The sequence below is a fragment of the Schistocerca gregaria genome, chromosome 3 (assembly GCF_023897955.1).
Source record: "Schistocerca gregaria isolate iqSchGreg1 chromosome 3, iqSchGreg1.2, whole genome shotgun sequence".
Classification (NCBI taxonomy): Eukaryota; Metazoa; Arthropoda; class Insecta; order Orthoptera; family Acrididae; genus Schistocerca; species Schistocerca gregaria.
Genome location: NC_064922.1, coordinates 944,651,361 through 944,669,860, shown reverse-complemented (window position 1 = coordinate 944,669,860; position 18,500 = coordinate 944,651,361). Strand labels below are relative to the sequence as shown.

The 18,500-nt window shown below is 41.4% G+C and overlaps 1 protein-coding gene across 1 annotated transcript in view; it reads left to right on the top strand.

Annotated features, from left to right (window-relative positions):
• LOC126355871 (carcinine transporter-like) overlaps window positions 1–18,500 on the top strand; it is a 141,683-nt gene that overhangs the window by 85,450 nt on the left and 37,733 nt on the right. The window contains exons 5-6 of the mRNA XM_050006371.1: window positions 1,396–1,564; window positions 10,629–10,850. Coding sequence (XP_049862328.1) covers window positions 1,396–1,564; window positions 10,629–10,850 — 391 coding nt within the window. The remainder of the gene's footprint in view (window positions 1–1,395; window positions 1,565–10,628; window positions 10,851–18,500) is intronic.

Below are 18,500 nucleotides of genomic sequence, written 5' to 3'. Positions count from 1 at the left end.
AAACATGCTTAGTTTTCCTTTTGCACATTTCATAACGACATCCGTTTGCATTTTTTATGTCCAAAAGTTTAGGCCAATGATTCTGTTGCTGAAATCTCACTTCAGCTGTCGCTTTACAAACTGGTCCCTTTTCCTGCGATCTTGGTGTAGTAACTGGTCTTCCTCTGCTTCCTGGTGACTGTACGTGTTTTCCCAGGTTTATGAAGGACCGTGGCACTGACGCCTTGAAATAAAGGTGACAGATGTCATTTCTTGCCTGTCTACATTCATGTTTTCCGTGTCTGTGTGAAAAATATCATCCTGCAAATTCTGTACAAAGCACATTCGACGGTTAATCGTACATTGCCCTCATGTTCTGGCATATTGTAACTCATTGTATTATCGAATAAAGCTATTCACATCTGTATTTGACGATATCTGACTCGAGCTTTCAAGGGCTGTCCCTAGTCCTTGAAAACTGTGTCTGCAGATCAAAGCTTCCAGATGGAAAGCAGTTTCGGTGGCTTACCCGATTGCAGGCATATTTTTGTGAAACCACTATGTGTGTGGTCGTTTAGTTCTAGATAATTATAAATACAGTACTTGTTGCGACAACATATATTAGCAAATACCCAAATAACATTGGAAATTCAGTAAAAGTCCATGCAAATATACTTGTCTTTTCATCACATTACCTTTCAAATGTAATATGTTCGAAATAGTATGGCCAGTGTTTTGAAAAACATAAATTAAAAAAGTAAGCGGTGTTCGGTCCAGTAATTAACCGATGACGGAGCTCGAACACTAACCACATGAGCACAATTATATCATGGTCAGAGTCGCAACGCACTGGTACATCACTAACGGGTAAAACATCTCTCGCCGTTTTCTCGAAATTGCCCAAGTAGTACGCCTTACTATTTACACATTCTGCTGTCCTAATGGACTAGTAAAAGTGTACAAAGTTTGAAGTAAATCCATGATACGAACGTCGTTGCCTCTCCTTGTAACTTTAAATGCAGATTACGTCTAATATAAAAGCCAATCATGTAAATGATCAGTATGAACCTGTTGACTTCGCAGTATATCACAGATGTGACCAATGCTATATGTCAAGAAATAAACCAAAATTCATGAAAACTGATGGCAACTGGCTGCAAACACAGTAACATTTTCAATGTGAATAACATTTGTACTCCCAACGGCGATGGACAAATGCCCTTGGCTTAGTAAGCGCTTCTCGTTTACGGTTTTAGCGTTTCTTTAAAAGTTAATTATTGTGAAACCACTCACACTGCTATTGTGTCTATCCCGCAAGTGAACTACTGAATCGTCTCCGAAACATCTTTAAAGTGACGTCTGTGTTATTTGATACCTAAGATTGAAAGGATTTGACGATGCTTCCTCGTGTTTCAGGTTTGGAGCTGACTGATGTCAAGCACCGCACTGCGATCAACCGCTACGGGTGCTTTAGTGAGGCCGTCGGAATGATGCTTGCAGGTCTCGTGGCATGGGCAGTGCCCAATTGGATCTACTTCGTCTCGGTTGTTACCCTCTGTTGTTTTGCGTTATTCTTCTTCTTCAGGTAAGACACGAAAAATAAAAGATGCATGGGAATGCGTAAAGATACAATAAATATTAACATATTATATTCTGAGCGGAATGAACAATGGACGACGAAAATACACAGCTTTTCTTTAGTCGGCGAGTCTTGTCTACGGCAGAAGTACGACAGGAGATTATTTTTGCGAGTCAAGCGTGTAGAAAGCTGTGATGTGAAGCACGTAACGAGATACACAGCGTATCCGATCGTGTCGTATTATTGTAGAATATAGTGTCCGTTGGTGCGTGTGTGTAATGGGACATTGCTCGCAATTAATAAAACTTTTCGCTGCATAATCTGCAGGGGCCAAAGATGTGTTGGTGTTGGCTATTCCCAAACAGCTGCCACGTACGTCATCAGCCATATAATGAGAGTTAGATACATGTACTAGCCACGCTCCTGTTCAATGTACTTTGTCAGATGAGCATTGGGTAGTTTTAGAAAACACTGACTTATGCTCTGGTTTCAGTTTGCCCACAGTACAACTAAAACATGAGGCAGCTCATCCTCACAGAAAAATGTTCCTGTAATGTGATTTTTCTAGACTGTTTGTGCATGTAAATGTGTGTGTGTGTGTGTGTGTGTGTGTGTGTGAGTGGGAGTGGTGGGTAAGGAGGGCACTGATTGAAAATACACTACTGGCCATTAAAATTTGCTACACCATGAAGATGACGTGCCACAGACGCGACATTTAGCCGACATAAAGAGGATGCTGTGGTATGCAAATGATTAGCTTTCCAGAGCATTCACACTGGTTGCCGCCGGTGGCGACACCGACAACATTCTAACATGAGGAAAGTTGCCAACCGATTTCTCACACACAAACAGCAGTTGACCGGTGTTGCCTGGTGAAACGTTGTTGTGATGCCTCGTGTAAGGAGGAAAAATGCGTACCATCACGATACCGACTTCGATAAAGGTCGGGTTGTAGCGTACAGCGATTGCGCTTTATCGTATCGCGACATTGCTGCTCGCCTTGGTCGAGATCCAATGACTCTTAGCAGAATATGGAATTGGTGGGTTCAGGAGGGTAATACGGAACGCCGTGCTGGATCCCAACGGCCTCGTATCACTAGCAGTCGAGATGACAGGCATCTTATCCGCATGGCTGTAACGGATCGTGCAGCCACGACTCGATCCCTGAGTCAACAGATAGGCACGTTTGTAAGACAACAAACATCTGCACGAACAATTCGACGACGTTTGCAGCAGTACGGACTATCAGCTCGGAGACCGTGGATGCGGTTACCCTTGACGCTGCATGACAGACAGGAGCGCCAGCGATGGAGTACTCAACGACGAACCTGGGTGCACGAATGGCAAAACGTCACTTTTCGGACGAATCCATATTCTGTTTACAGCATCATGATGGTCGCATCCGTGTTTGGTGACATCGCGGCGAACGCACATGGGAAGCGTGTATTCGTCATCGCCATATTGGCTTATCACTCGACGCGATGGTATGGGGTGCCATTGGTTACACGTCTGGGTAACCTCTTATTCGCACTGACGGCATTTTGAACAGTGGACGTTACATTTCCGATGTGTTACGACCTGTGGCTCTACGCTTCCTTCGATCCCTGCGGAACCATAGATTTCAGCAGGATAATGCACGACCGCATGTTGCAGGTCCTGCACGGGCCTTTTTGCATACCGAAAAAGTTCGACTGCTGCCCTGGCCAGCACGTTCTCCAGATCTTTCTCCAACTGAAAACATCTGGTCAATGGTGGCCGAGCGACTGGCTCGTCATAATACGCCAGTCACTACTCTTGATGAGCTGTGGTATCGTGTTGAAGCTACATGGGCAGCTGTATCTGCAACCGCCATCCAAGCTCTGTTTGTCAATGCCCAGGCGTATCAAGGTCGTTATTACGGCCAGAGGTATTTGTTCTGGGTCTGGTTTCTCAGGATCTATGCACCCAAATAGCGTGAAAATATAATCACATGTCAGTTCTAGTGTAATATATTTGTCCAATCAATACCCGTTTATCATCTGCAGTTCTTCTTAGTGTAGCAATTTTAATGGCCAGTAGTGTAGAATTAACTTCCACTTACTAAACTCACCATTTCTCCAACCAAGACCCGACAGTTTTCAATGCTGTCTATAGGCTGAGACAGTGTTTGATGTATCCTAGTATTGTGACAGGATAGCTGTGTGCCGCGCTGGTTAGCCGCACGGTCTTGGGCGCCTTGCCATGGTTCGCGCGGCTACTCCTGTCGGAGGTTCGAGACCTCCCTCCGGCATAGGTATGTTAGTTTAAGTTAGATTAAGTAGTGTGTAAGTCTATGGACTGATGACCTCAGACGTTTGCTCCCATCGGTGTGGATGTCTACCTTCACGGGGTTATGGAGGCTTCGCTCGTAGGATTCCGTATGCTTCCCTGAGGTGCTCCCGCCTATTTACCATATAGTGCTGACCGTTCGCCTCTATTCTCTTGAAGCTTTTGTCAGTGACGCATAAGTGAGTGAGATGTATGTCCCCGTGCGGAATTACAGTGCCATTCAGCTTTTACTCAACAGCACTGCTGAAAGAGCCCAATAGGGTGATGATACTGTAATTTTGTGGGAGGGAGTTGTCTTTCCACGCCTTCCTGAACATCAGGAGCTTGGCCACATTTCAACGTACAAGGAAATTGTGGTGTTTGAGGAAAGTAGTCTCCATGTCTGTAAAATATTCTAATGTTGTGTGAATAAACTAGGTTATGAATGCCATCTGGACCAGTTTCTTTCCTAAGATGGGATACTTGATAGTTACCATGATACGCCTGGTTTTGGGTAACCCTATGTCGGCTAACTGCGAACGTCATGTTTCTCGCAGATATATTTGGTTACGTAGACATATATACAGTATGTATAATATCTATTTGTAAGCGGGTGTTTTTCAAGAATATTTGGTATTAGAATTTAGGTAGTTTCTCAGTTTGTGCGTAAAAGGTAAGAAAAAAGAAAAGTTTCGCAGTTTGTGCGAAAAAGGTAAGAAGAAAGCCTCAGAGTAGTGGTTTCTTTTCGATACTAAAGCGTCGATCAGTGATGTGCTTTAAAATCAATCCCAGAGATGTTGTTCAACGTAAATTGGTAATTTGTAGACTCTGATTTAGTCTGCACTGATATACTACGTTTCCCTTCTGTAAATAAAATTTACAATATTTGAATCTTCGTCAAGTATTTTATGTTTGAGGTTTTCCTGTAGTATGCAGTTGACTAGTCCTAGCTTATGCTCGTTGGTTTAATGTATCTCATAATTTACAAAAAACGCCTTCATTTAACTTCTTCCGTTTCTTTCCTTAAAGATAAAAACTAGAAATATGCAGAAATATTTCATTCGTATGATTTAACTTCTTCACGTTTCTAAGATTTTTTTTTTCAGATTTGCAGTATCATAAACTCAGGCAAAACATACAGCTTTTGTGTTCCATGTTGGTTCATACGACAAATAAACTTACACGAAGAAATGCAGATGGGAAGTGAACATTGCAAAAGTTTGATTCATAAATTTTTTCATGTCTTTCTTTTTACAACTACGTTAATAATGGTCGAAAATAATATCTTGCAGCGATCGCTGGTTTTCGCTATAGGTGTCACTCCAGTCCCATTTCCTTCAGCATGGAACATAAAATACTAAAATTTTATTATTATTTCGCAAAACTGTATCGGTTTAAAATACTTTAATTATATTGTAAAAGAAATATTTACCTTACAGACAGCACTGTGATCGAAACACAGTCACATTACATAGTCCATTGGATTTCAAGTATAGTTTGTGTGATGTCAACGTGGCGTGCCTGGGCAACAAGTGTAGTAGTTGTGTCTAATGGGTCAAAACTGCCCTGGAAGAATGTTCCGCCGGGTTCCAGAAGACTGGGATATTATCTTCGCTTACTGGTTCACCGTCCCGGCAGATTAAACACACTTCTGCAGGTGGTGTCCAACCCAGTGAGTGTCTGACCCCATTGTGGGCTCTACGAGTAGAGACGTTTGTTCCGCACCTCAGTTCGCACTGGGGCGTTTAGCGATAAGATTTCCAGCAGCAATGCCACTCGGCGCTATATCGAGTACCCTGTTTTTTATTCGCCTTGACAGGTGCAGACACTGATTTATCAAGTTCCGTCACCTCTATTTCACTGTCTTGGGTGGCCGTTTCTCGATCGGTTCTATCGGTCTGTCGATCGGTACGACGGACGAAGCATCTGATGCTCTTAAACTGTCTGCGAGGTTCCGGCAGCACATCAGTCACTAGTGCCATGTGTGTGTGCTTCTCATTGCTGAACCTCTTATGAAATACCACATTGGCATTCTGAAACAGGACCTGTATCTATGTTTCTCTGCTAGAATGTTGTCCATCGATTCGTGTGAAGAGCGTTTTGACGAGTGTTTTGCTTGATAGCCACCCTTTACTAAGCTCAGTCACAAGCAGCTGTGTGATGAGAGAAGCTACTCTTATGTCGATCTTCTTCATTCTGAGACTAGGAAAAGCGTCTGCAACAAGGGATCCATATCTATAAAGTGATGAAGAACCCAACATGGAGATTATCTGATTTGCTACAGCTGCATGTGAAGTTCGATCACATTTTCAGAATAAACGAGTGGTAATTCCTGTAGGTCATCGTCTTCTTTGAACATAATCAGTATCATTCAGCATATCCTGATATACATCAGATTGATTCATATGTGCCAACAACGATCTCGAAATAACTTCCACCCATTCAAGCATAGATCCCCAAAGGATGTGGTTGGTATGTCTCAGAGAGACTCGAATATATCGTTGGCTGGTGAAATGCATTATGGATATGCGTTAACACAAGGATTAAAGAACATGTCACCAACGCTACTACTCATAGTTATGTCTAATTTAGCTATCTTCAATTCCTACAGTGCAATATAGCGTGAGAGTCGTGTCTTTCATACTGTGTGCTAAACCACAACGAAATTCTAATTGATTAGTAAGTAATAAACTAGAAATGAACACAAAAAAACAACATTACTAATTTCAACTTAAAAAGGAAATATAACACTTTAAAACGACATGCACACATAGATTACGCTACGAGCATAAAATATTTTAAACTGGCAGTAAGCTGGAGTGGTAAATTCACTCGAAGATACTAGCAAACAGAATACAGTCACGGTGATAAGCAGTAAACCCAAGTTCGAGTCCTGGAAGATTTTCATTTGTCGCCACATATTCATTGAATTGCATCTTCTGCGAATCAGAAATGTTCAGTCTCAGATATTTTCGCCTCATTGTACTGACATTTGCTTCTTCCTCAACGATTTATTCAATGAATTTAATTAATTTAAGAGAGAGTAGCATCTTATTATTGTGGAGTTCCGTGACCAGTGTGTAGTGCGAAATGCCCTGTGGACACACAAGAACTCCATACACTCTCAGTCCTGAAAGATGTAATCCTTCTTTTCAGGATTAAATGCATAAAATAAGAACACTATTTTGATATTACGTAAGTATAACAACAATACAAAAGTGATCTCTGTAATGATTACTTCAAACTGTTGGCTACTTTAATGTGTCTTGTGAGTACCAGTTGATAAAGCATAGTAAGGAAAATTTTAGAAACTATCACACTAACAGCTCTGTCAATCACGATAGGACAAAGCCACAATGAACCTTCAAAATTTCCAAATGACAGCTATAAATCATTTGTTAAATAATTCATACCATACCATAAAGAATTATTTAGACAACATAGTGCAAGCTTTTGTAAAAATGTAACATGAATTTACAATACAACACTTACTTCATTCTACAATACACTTTCTATAATTCGCACTCTTACTGGAGAATGCGACATCATAGGTCTGTCTTTTAATAGTAATAATCTTCCATCCTCCTCATAGTGAGAGGACAGCTGAAAGGTTTTAACAGTAGAGTGTCCAGTCGACTGCTCTTTGTTGAATCTTTTTCTTTCAGTCGAATGAAACAACCAAATGAAACTAGTCTCTGTGGCCATGTCAGCTATATCAGTAAGTTCACTCTCTCTCCATGTCTGAGTTATTTAACTTCATGTGAGACAATCGACTAACACGAGTCTCAGTGACTACATCAGCCATATTAATGTTTTTACTCACTCTCTCGGTTTGAGAAATTTCATGTGCATACTTTATCAGTAATTTCAATTCCTCATGAGTCATTATTACTCTTGACAACTATTTTAGAGACGAATATCGCACGTTATTTCAAGAAGAGGTGAATAACATGTATATGTCTAAAAATTAAGTATTTTCAAAATTTATTTCTTTATTTACTTAAATACCTAATTTTCGTTTTTCTGGCATTAACCATAGATATTTTGGTTGGTTTTAAACGGTTAATGACTGGCGATACATTATAAATTTGTATTGAAACAAATTAACAATCACTTTCTTTATTTAAATTTATTGAAACTCTCTGTCTCTCTCTCTCTCTCTGTCTCTCTCTCTCTCTCTGTCTCCGCTGGTTCGCACCAATCACCCTTTTTCGGTAAACGCTGACTAAAGTGATGTGAACATAAAGCATATAAGATACAATTTTGTAAATTGTTTTGTACATAACCACTTGTTTTCGAAACATATATAGACTCTCGTCTGAGGCTTTTTTGTGAGAAATACTTTTTTAATTTCTTCGAATTTTTTAATTAAAATAGATTCACAATGTGAATTATCAGTGTAGATACTTTAAATGGTATTGAGTTTGTCTTGAGGATCATTTTCTACCCAGTCTATTCCATCCCCATGCCAATGAGCATTTCGGAATTCTGGTCCAAACACAAAACTCACTATTAAGAAAAAGCCTCTTTGTAAAGATTGATGAAGAGCCAAACTAATGATTGCTTAATGGTACAAAAAAAAGCAAATACTGGAACCCAATAACGGCGACGACAGGCGATAATAGAGTGCAGTCAACAATAAAGGATTAACAATGGCAAAACGATGGAATATTCGAGCTCAAAACGGAATGCATCGTTTTCCAACAACCGACTGAATTGATTCCTTTTATTCAATTGTTCTTGTTAGTAATTCCTGAACTCAACGTAAAGTTTGTCACTGACGAATGTCCACACAGTTTTTCAAAGTTACAAAGATTGAAGCCCATAGGAATAATGTTAATTGACCGGCCCAAATATCTCACGAAGTAGGCGTCAAACCAAAAAACTACAAAGATCGAAACTTGTCTAGCTTGAAGCGGGAAACCAGATGGCGCTATGGTTGGCCCGCTAGATGGCGATGCCATAGGTCAAGCGGAGGATATCAACTGCGTTTTTTAACATAGGAACCCCCATTTTTATTACATATTCGTGTAGTACGTAAAGAAATATGAATGTTTTAGTTGGACCATTTTTTTCGCTTTCTGATAGATGGCGCTGTAATAGTTACAAACACATGGTTTACAGTTTTAGACGAACAGTTGATAACACGTAGATTTTTTAAATTAAAATACAGAACCCAGGTACGTTTGAACATTTTCTTTCGGTTGTTCCAATGTGATACATGTACCTTTGTGAACCTATCATTTCTGAGAACGCATATTGTTACAGCGTGATTACCTGTAAATGCCACATCAATGCAATAAATGCTCAAAATGATGTTCGTCAACCTCAATGCATTTGGCAATACGTGTAACGACATTCTTCTCAACAGCGAGTAGTTCGCCATCCGTAATGTTCGCACATGCATTCACAGTGCGCTGAGGCATGTTGTCAGGCGTTGTCGTTGGTTCACGATAGCAAATATCCTTCAACTTTCTCCACAGAGAGAAATCCGGGGTCGTCAGATCCGGTGAACGTGCGGGCCATGGTATGGTGCTTCGACGACCAATCCACCTGTCATGAAATGTGCTGTTCAATACCGCTTCAACCGCACGCGAGCTATGTGCCGGACATCCATCATGTTGGAAGTACATCGCCATTCTGTCATGCAGTGAAGCATCTTGTAGTAACATCGGTAGAACATTACGTAGGAAATCAGCATGCATTACTCCATTTAGATTGCCATCGATAAAATGGGGCCCATTTATCCTTCCTCCCATAATGCCGCACCATACATTAACCCGCCAAGGTCGCTGATGTTCCACTTGTGGCAGCCATCGTGGATTTTCCGTTGCCTAATAGTGCATATTATACCGGTTTACATTACCACTGTTGGTGAATGACGCTAAATAGAAGGCGTGCAAAAAATCCGTTATCGTTCCGTAATTTCTCTTGTGCCCAGTGGCAGAACTATACACGAGGTTCAAAGTCGTCGCCATGCAATTCCTGGTGCAATCGATGTTAATGTAGCATTGTCAACACCGACGTTTTTGAGATTCCCGATTCTCGCGCAATTTGTCTGCTACTAATGTGCGAGAGCAGCTAAACCACCTACTTGGGCATCATCATTCGTTGCAGGTCGTGGTTGACGTTTCACATGTGTCTGAACACTTCCTGTTTCCTTACATATCGTAACTATCCGGCGAACGGTCCGGACACTTGGATGATGTCGTCCAGGATACCGAGCAGCACACATAGCACACGCACGTTGGGCATTTTGATCACAACAGCCGTACATCAACACGATATCGTTCTCTTCCGTAGTTGGTAAACGGTCCATTTGAACACGGGTGATGTATCACGAAGCAAATACCGTCCGCACTGGCGGAATGTTACGCGATACCACGTACTGATACGTTTGTGACTATTACAGTGCCATCTATCACACAGCGAAAAAAGTGGTCCAACTAAAACATTCATATTTCTTTACGTACTACACGAACATGTAATAGAAAATGAGGGTTCCTATTTAAAAAATAAACCGCAGTTGATATCCGTTCGACCTTTCGGCAGCGCCATCTAGCGGGCCAACCATAGCGGCATCTGGGTTCCCCCTTCAAGCTAGACGAGTTTCGTTCTTTGTAGTTTTTACGTTTGATGCTTATTTCGTGAGATATTTGGCCCGGTCACTATCAGTATTAAACTGACACATTTAATATTGTTGTAAAACTGACCAGTGGACAAATGTTCCACTACTACTACTGTGATTAGTACTTACAGGAGACTTGTACCTTTTTTGTGACAGGTGGTTCCCCGAGTCTCCGCGCTGGCTGGCGTGCAGGGGTCGCGAGCAGGAGGCGCTGGCCGTTGTGCGTCGCATAGCAGCCACCAACGGCTCCACGGTGCCCCCGTTCGCCCTGCAGGTGATCCAGACCGTGGGCAAGAGCAAGACAGACAGGAGGGGCTTCCTCGGCATCTTCTCCAGCTGGAACGTCTTCAGGAACACAGTAATCCTCATCGTTGCCAGGTGCTTACCAAATAACTTTCTGACTCCTCTATGTTCTACTAGAACCTAGCAGCTAATGGCTAGCACACATTATCTGCAGTCTTTCCATATTGCTGCTTCAAGGGGAGTACTACGGTGTCATGAAACACGCGAAACCTTCTTAATTTCCTTGCAGTCTGTTCAGAGTAAAAAATTACCGAAACTGTTGTGTCACCGGGTGACAACTTCCAACTCCAGTGCTGCGAGTGGGATGTTTCTTCCCGTACTGTGGCGGGCTTGGAATTAGGAACGTCCAGAGCTAATGTTGGCAATGCCGTGGTGCGGCCACTGTCTAACAGACAGTGTGTAGCGATGGAACGCGGAATAGCAGATCACTGTCTAAACGTTCATAGTGGTGTCTGTTTGTTGTATATCGTGTCTCCCTACCACTTTCGCGCAACGACGCTCTGACCGTATTTTTTTAGGGAATTAACTAGTTTGAACCTGGGACCTGTTGCTGGTAAGGAGACGCCAGACCACACATGACATGTAGAATTCAAAGGAGTTCAGTGAGACTAGCGATGATATAACCAAATACTAAATGATCTCAGCGTCAGCTCCACTACACTCCCTGTAAAAGAATCTTAATACTAACTAAATGTAGTGGAAGGGGTCAAGGCTTTCCTATTTTTAGTTAGCTGGTAAAATAACGTCGAAAAGCAGTTAAGTTTACCATTGGAAATTTTATTCTACTCACAAAACATTGTTTATTAATTGCACTATTGATAAAAGGAAGTGATTTAATACAGGATGGTAAAAACCAACTGCGTTCAACAAAAATGTGAACGAATATTCCCTGAATGGGTTTCCAAGTTCTACAATGGATCGAAGGATGACCTATGCCATATCACATCTATAATCTAGGTTTAATTTAAGTTTCACAAAAGAGAAAACTATCAAAATGGTCTACAGTGACCCTCAATTATCTTTATTTACTTATCTAACTTGTCGTAAATTACACTGGCTGATGTGGCTTCTCAATAACTATATAAAAGAAAAATCATCGCGTTTCAGATCCGTTCTTCAAGTGGCAAATGTGAACACCGTGAGTTTTAATTAACGATCGACATTAGTATTACGCAAAAAGGAGGTGTAACAGATGAGACTCCTGCAGTTCTGAGTGAAGCTTTATGCGCTCAAATATGCGGCATCGCGTGCGTTCATTACCTTGTCGGTGTTTAGGCAGCGTCAGGGCAGCGGCGGGCAGCACAGCTCCGCTCACCACGCCATCTCGGAAGCAACTCTTCTCCTAACTTCTCCTTACTACAATTTACCGAAGTTGGTTTAAAAAAAAACTATCTGGCTGTGTTTTTATCTGACCAGTCAGGGTCTCAATATTAACCTTAAGCTCCGCCTACAAAGATTCTGTCTATCCAATGAGAAACGTTATACTTTTCGTGGTGGGGCAATGTTTTTAAATTTTGCAACGTAACAGCGACGCTAAAAAGTCTCACGCTAAAACCTGCAGCTGGTGTGGTCCTTTTAGCGTTATCGTAAGATCTATACTGTTCTTCTGGAGGGCTCTATCTTTTAACATGGGCTGTGGGGTGGTCCTTGACGTACCTGACACGCGAAAAAGTCTCACGCTAAAACTTGCGGGTGGTAGTGGCCCTTTTTGTGTTATCGTAAGATCTATACTGTTTTTCTGGAGGGCTCTAGCTTTTAACATGGGCTCGGGGGTGGTCCTTGACGTAACAGGGACGCGAAAAAGTCTCACACTAAAACGTGCGGGTGTTAATCTTAGAGGAAGGCTGGCGACGTGGGAGTCCAGTCGTCCCTTATTGTAGGGCCTTCTAGCTTAACACGGTTCTGCTCTCGGCTTCTGTCCCCGTTTCTCCCCTCGGAACTGCGTCTGCCTCACGGTGGGAAGGTACGACATGCATTTAGGCATTCTTGTGTTAGTCTGTGGTATTCCATTTGCTCACTCGTTACCCGTATTACTTTGGTTAATTTAACGTCACGATTTATTCGGAGCTATGCGACATACTACTGGATTTGCTTATCATGTCAGGGTTTTCATGGAAAGTGTTGGATTTGCCTGACACCTTACAACTGCGCGAGCGACCTTGCTCAGTATGTGTCAGCTTACAAATAGTTATACTTTACATGTCTGTAACATTTCAATTGCGACACGTGTGCCTAAGATTCGGCTATAAATGGAAACAAAGTATCGAATCCAAGGATCAGTACTTACCGGTTTAATACGGATAGTTACAACCTGATCGCTATCGCGTGAGTGTTTGTTACAACGTACAACAAATATCTCAATGTAAAAAAAATGGTAGTCGTAATTATGAATGCTAAAATATGGTCTGAAAGAATTTAATGAATCTAAAGTGAAGAATAAAATGGTCGCCAGCACCAAAAACGAGCGAAAGTTAATTTTAGTAAATGACTGTAATGACTTAGACCCGATGTGAATATCGCGTGACAAAGACGAAGGAGTAACTTGACAAAATGCAGGAGCACTTGCTTACATGTAAAAGACACGTGTGACATGAAGACAAAAGACGTTAATTTGGAATCCAATGACCTCAGTTACCATAATGATCACGAACCACAAGTAATGACTAGCTACTCTTTATGGAAACTGTACTGTATTATGTAACTGTTACGTTACGATAACGCTGTCTGAAAAGATGCTTAATGGTGACAGAAACTGATTATTATTCTTTCCTTGTTATTATGCACCTGATTGCTTTTCAAATAGATGCCGCAAAAACTTTCATTCACTGCAACAACTATTTTTCACTACCAATGTGTGTAACATATGAACATTAATATCATTTACAAAACACGACATACAATTTTAAAGCTACTTTGACCACATGAAAGCCAGCATGCTTCTATCACAGAATACGAATTTAATTTTAAATCACTTTTAATTTGAGGTGACTGTCTGCAGTAGTAGTGCAATAGTATATTAGAAGCAGTAGTTACTATTGGCTTTTATAACAAGTTGAAAATGAACTACAAATTTGTTTAGAGTTGGCTTCTTTTGACCATTTGTTTCACTTGCGACTTTCTCGGAATTTACAGTGAAAGCATAGCATCTTGCTGAAGGTTAACGTGTCGCGTAAGTAAAGTTTATCCAGACAACTTTGTTCTTTGACTAAACACAGTAAAATGTTCCAAAAACTTACTAAGATTACACAACTACAAGATACTGGCAGGATCTTATTTTGCGATGCATTGCTTGTGTCTCGAAGTACTGCTTACCATGAGATCTATGAGGTTCTTCTTGATTATCGAGTAGCTTTAATTAATTTCGGCCACACAATATTCTTCATTACTTCCAAAATCTTCTTGCGACTATGTGCTTTGCCCACATACTTGCAGATACGCTTATAGTTTGCATGGCCACATATTACGCCACATTTTACGCAAAACACTCTGGTATTTGCACGCCAACACATGCGTCCGTTCCACACTACAGATGCTTTGCAACTAATTCTCTGCTTTAAACTCTGCGATTGCACGCACTCTCGCCAACGATTTTATTTTTACACTAAAGATATTCTCTATGGTATATTCAATAAAAACTTCCCTGACGTGTCCGACCTATTTACAACAATGATTTGACATGAATAATTCTCACTTGTCCTATGAAAGTACGTTACATTTGGGTCTAGTGAAGCAGCGGGTACAACCAATGACGTCAGAATTGGCCAGAGAGCATGTATTACACAGATGAAAGAGCTGACAACTGTTCAGAAACAGAGGAAAACGACAGTAGAAAAATATAGTTGACATATATCAAGGCAAGTAGTATTTTCACGTTAAGGATATAGCGTGTTTGTATCGTATTATTTCTGTGGAAAATGAAGGGGAAAAATGGATGGAAATACTGGTCGCATAGAATTCGTACCTCACGGTATATATATATATATATATATATATATATATATATATATATATATATATATATATATATGGGTTGTATCTCGAACCTCATTCGAACTGTATTGGTTAACTGCAGTACGGGATACAAGTTTAACGTAGGTCGATTTCTTCGTTTTCATTAGCAGTAATTCTGTTGATCAGTTGAACTATATAGGTCAACTGAAGCACGGGATACAAATTTTACATGTGTTGTTTCTTTCGCCTCCGCTATCACTAACAGTCTGTTGTTACGCAGATATGAGTTCTACCGATGGCAAAACGAGCTACGTCCATAATATTTGTAGCCCATACTTTCGTTGACCTATATATATGTACACTGCTAACGAAAACGTGGAAATGGACGTATGTTACATTTGCACGCTGTACCTCAGTTGAACTATACGAAGAGGCAATAAGACTACACACACAGAATTTGTATCCCTTACTTCACTAAGGGGTACTGTTTTTTTTCGCCATTGATGCTAATAGTATCGAGTGAAAGTTATAGTTTTGATCACAGCAGTGACAATAGTATCCCATTCTGTAGTTGAGCTGTATAGCTATACACAACATTTGTATCCTGCTCTTCCAGTTGACATACATAGGTAAACTTCATCAGTGTTACATACGTCGTTCTTTTCGAATAGGTAGCGTCAGTGTAAACGTCAACTGAAGGACGGGATACAAATTTTAGTTGTGTCGGGCCTTTCGCCTTTAATATTGCTAGCACAGATCCGGAAAACTTGTACTGATAGCAGGGCTGGGAAACGAAAGAAAAGCGACAGCTGCGAAATTTCTATTAGGTAGTGGAGTACACGAAAACATACGTAATGGCGTAATAAAAAATTAAATAAGTCAAAACACTCAAATGCAGCAAAATAAAGAAGTAGAAATCTGAACTTCCAGACGGAAACTTCTTAAAAGAACCAAAGCTCAGCTCGCCTCGAAAGACGTCAACGAAAATCACATACCCACATAGACAACAAGCAAAACATTACGAAAACGCTCACACACACACACACACACACACACACACACACACACACACACACACACACACACATTCTCCCTACCCCCATGCTAATGTGAAATTAGCTAACATACGGGTACTGGTACTACTTTAAACACCCCATCCTCACAACCTGAATCTACAGTCCCCCCCACCCCAAACCCATAATCCCACCAGAGGTTCCCCCCTGTTGTACTTCCTTTTGCCAAAATGCTACTCGTCATTTTAGACCATAACACACGGCCCCCTATATCTCGCGTATTCCCTGCAAAAAGAGTACCAGTCCACAACTGTACGCTTACTCACACAACATTCGTGGACACACAGCCACACAGTATATCTCAAACACCATCAGTAAGTGATTTTCATAATGTCTCTCAAGGCGAGCTTACATTTTTCTAACCAAGTCCCTCGTCTAATGGACCGCCACAACCGACCTTTCCTGTAGTGCCATACGAATAAGTCGTGAGTACGGCGAAGAGATACACTTGTGGGGCGCGTATGTTCGCCGCGCTAACGACATCGAACATACTCGGCAGCGAGACTACACATTCGGAAAAAACAAATCGTGGCCAACATGTCTACACCCATAGCTTCTCTCAAATCATCTATGTTCATAGGAACAGATAAATGAATAACTACAAAGGAAAATGAGATACTAAAAATTGTCCTAAAATAAGAAACTGATATTCCAAATTACCTCAATATCACTAAGAATGAAAGTAAGTACGGAATGAACTGCAAACAAACAATTATTTAAATAAATGCACACCAAGAGTGTTTTGAGCAATATGTAGCGATCTCTTTTAAAATCACATTCAATTATTTTAATGTACAATGATAGCGCTTATCTGGAACACAGAACTGTTTTGTTACCTATGGCCGAAAGTTAAGACATTATTATCTATGAATAATGTAAGACGTCATTGTTCAAAGCCGACGGGTTGTATCCACTACTTCACTAGACCCTTTCATTTTCATAAACACTAATTACTGACAAAATTCATCAAGATATGTATCTACAAAAAAACGGTTATGAACTCGAGAAATCAAGTAGCTGAAATATACGTGAGGTAACGGTTCAAATGGTTCTTAGCACTATGGGATTTAATATCAGAGGTCATCAGTCCGCTAGAACTTAGAACTACTTAAATCTAACCAACATAAGGACCTTACAGACATCCGTGCCCGAGGCAAGATTCGAACCTGCGACCGTAGCGGTCGCGCGGTTCCAAACAGAAGCGCCTATATCCGCTCGGCCACCACATCCGGTCTGGGGTAACGGGTTGTAGGTTTCACAAGCTCTCCTAACAGACCCCGTTAGATAAGCTGGCACGCATTTCCCACAGTCCGTGGTGACTAGCACAGAATGAGCAGGCGCTCGTCTGTTTTAATGTCCACTAGTGATCTATCATAACGTCATTTTCCCGCCAGGATTCCGTGGTCGAGTGGTCGCCCCCTCGGGGAGTCCATCCATCCGTGGCTGCAGAGGCGTAGCATCATCACCTCTATCGCGACGCTCCTTCCGGCCAACTTAGGCGCCATTGTTACCCAAACAAGGGAAACACCTATCACCCTCCTATCTCCTTTACACCCGTGTATTTCTCGATGTTGGTGGATACACAGAAGTGGAAACGTTTTACTTCTTGCCATCCCACTTCTTCCTCCCCACTCCCCTCTCTTTCGCCCCCCCCCCCCTCTCCGTCAGCAGTTAGAGATCGAAACCTGTACAGGTGGTAAAGACTGGCCTGCCGTGGAATGTTCGAATAAGAGCAATGTGGGCAACTGTGTTACGAGTAGGATGCTGCAACTTTTACTTGCTGCTGGCCCTGGTAACGGGCATAAATCTCTTTTTCGTTTTCCCTTCCTGGATGTAAGAAATGGTTTCCGTAAAATTTCGCACTGTTGCTCCGTTTTTACCTCCTACAGCTTCCTCAAATGGTGATAATATCTTCCAGTTCAGCTATCTAGTATGCCGAGAACTTGATGCACTCGTGTGCCTTCGAAATGTACGCCGCTTCTGCGTAAGGCACCAGAGTATTCCAGTAATTATTGTGACATTATTACTCAGCATCTTCCCTATCGTTATGTCAGGTCCATAGAACAATAAGAAATTTGTCATCTTCTGCAGTTTACTTGTTGGTGTTCAACGCTTGTCCATAATTGGTGCCATTCGTAATTAATGACCAAGATGTTTTATTAATTCGAACTTGAATATAGTACCTTAGTCTGTAACTAAAGTCTCCGCAACAGAATACTATGATGACTGCATCGGCCTGAAGTATGCATGGTACACAATTGCTCACATACTGCAACACGTTCTGTCTATGTGTCCACCACCGGTACTGTTGGGCTATACGTCACCTTGTTGTTGTACAGGCTCAGCGTCCGGCCATCACAAAATCATGCGCTTCCTTTATACAGTTCATTCCACGCGTGACTGGTACCGCAATACAAGGTCCGAGTTTTGTTTCTTTACATATGACTTTTCACGCCCAGTGTACAGTGGTTGTGCTGCAAATAGCTGGCTGTCCACTTCAGCAGCTTGTGCCTTTTGCCATTCTGCAAAAGCGATACCTTCACATCGTTCATACATACCTTCCTACTAAGGCTACTGGAATTTTCATGTGCCTTAACATGTCGATGAGTCACCTGAAAATGAAGTTGCATGACGGGTGTTTAGTCTTTTCTTAACTATCGCTTCCAGACCAACTCTCATCATCATCATCATCATTTAAGAC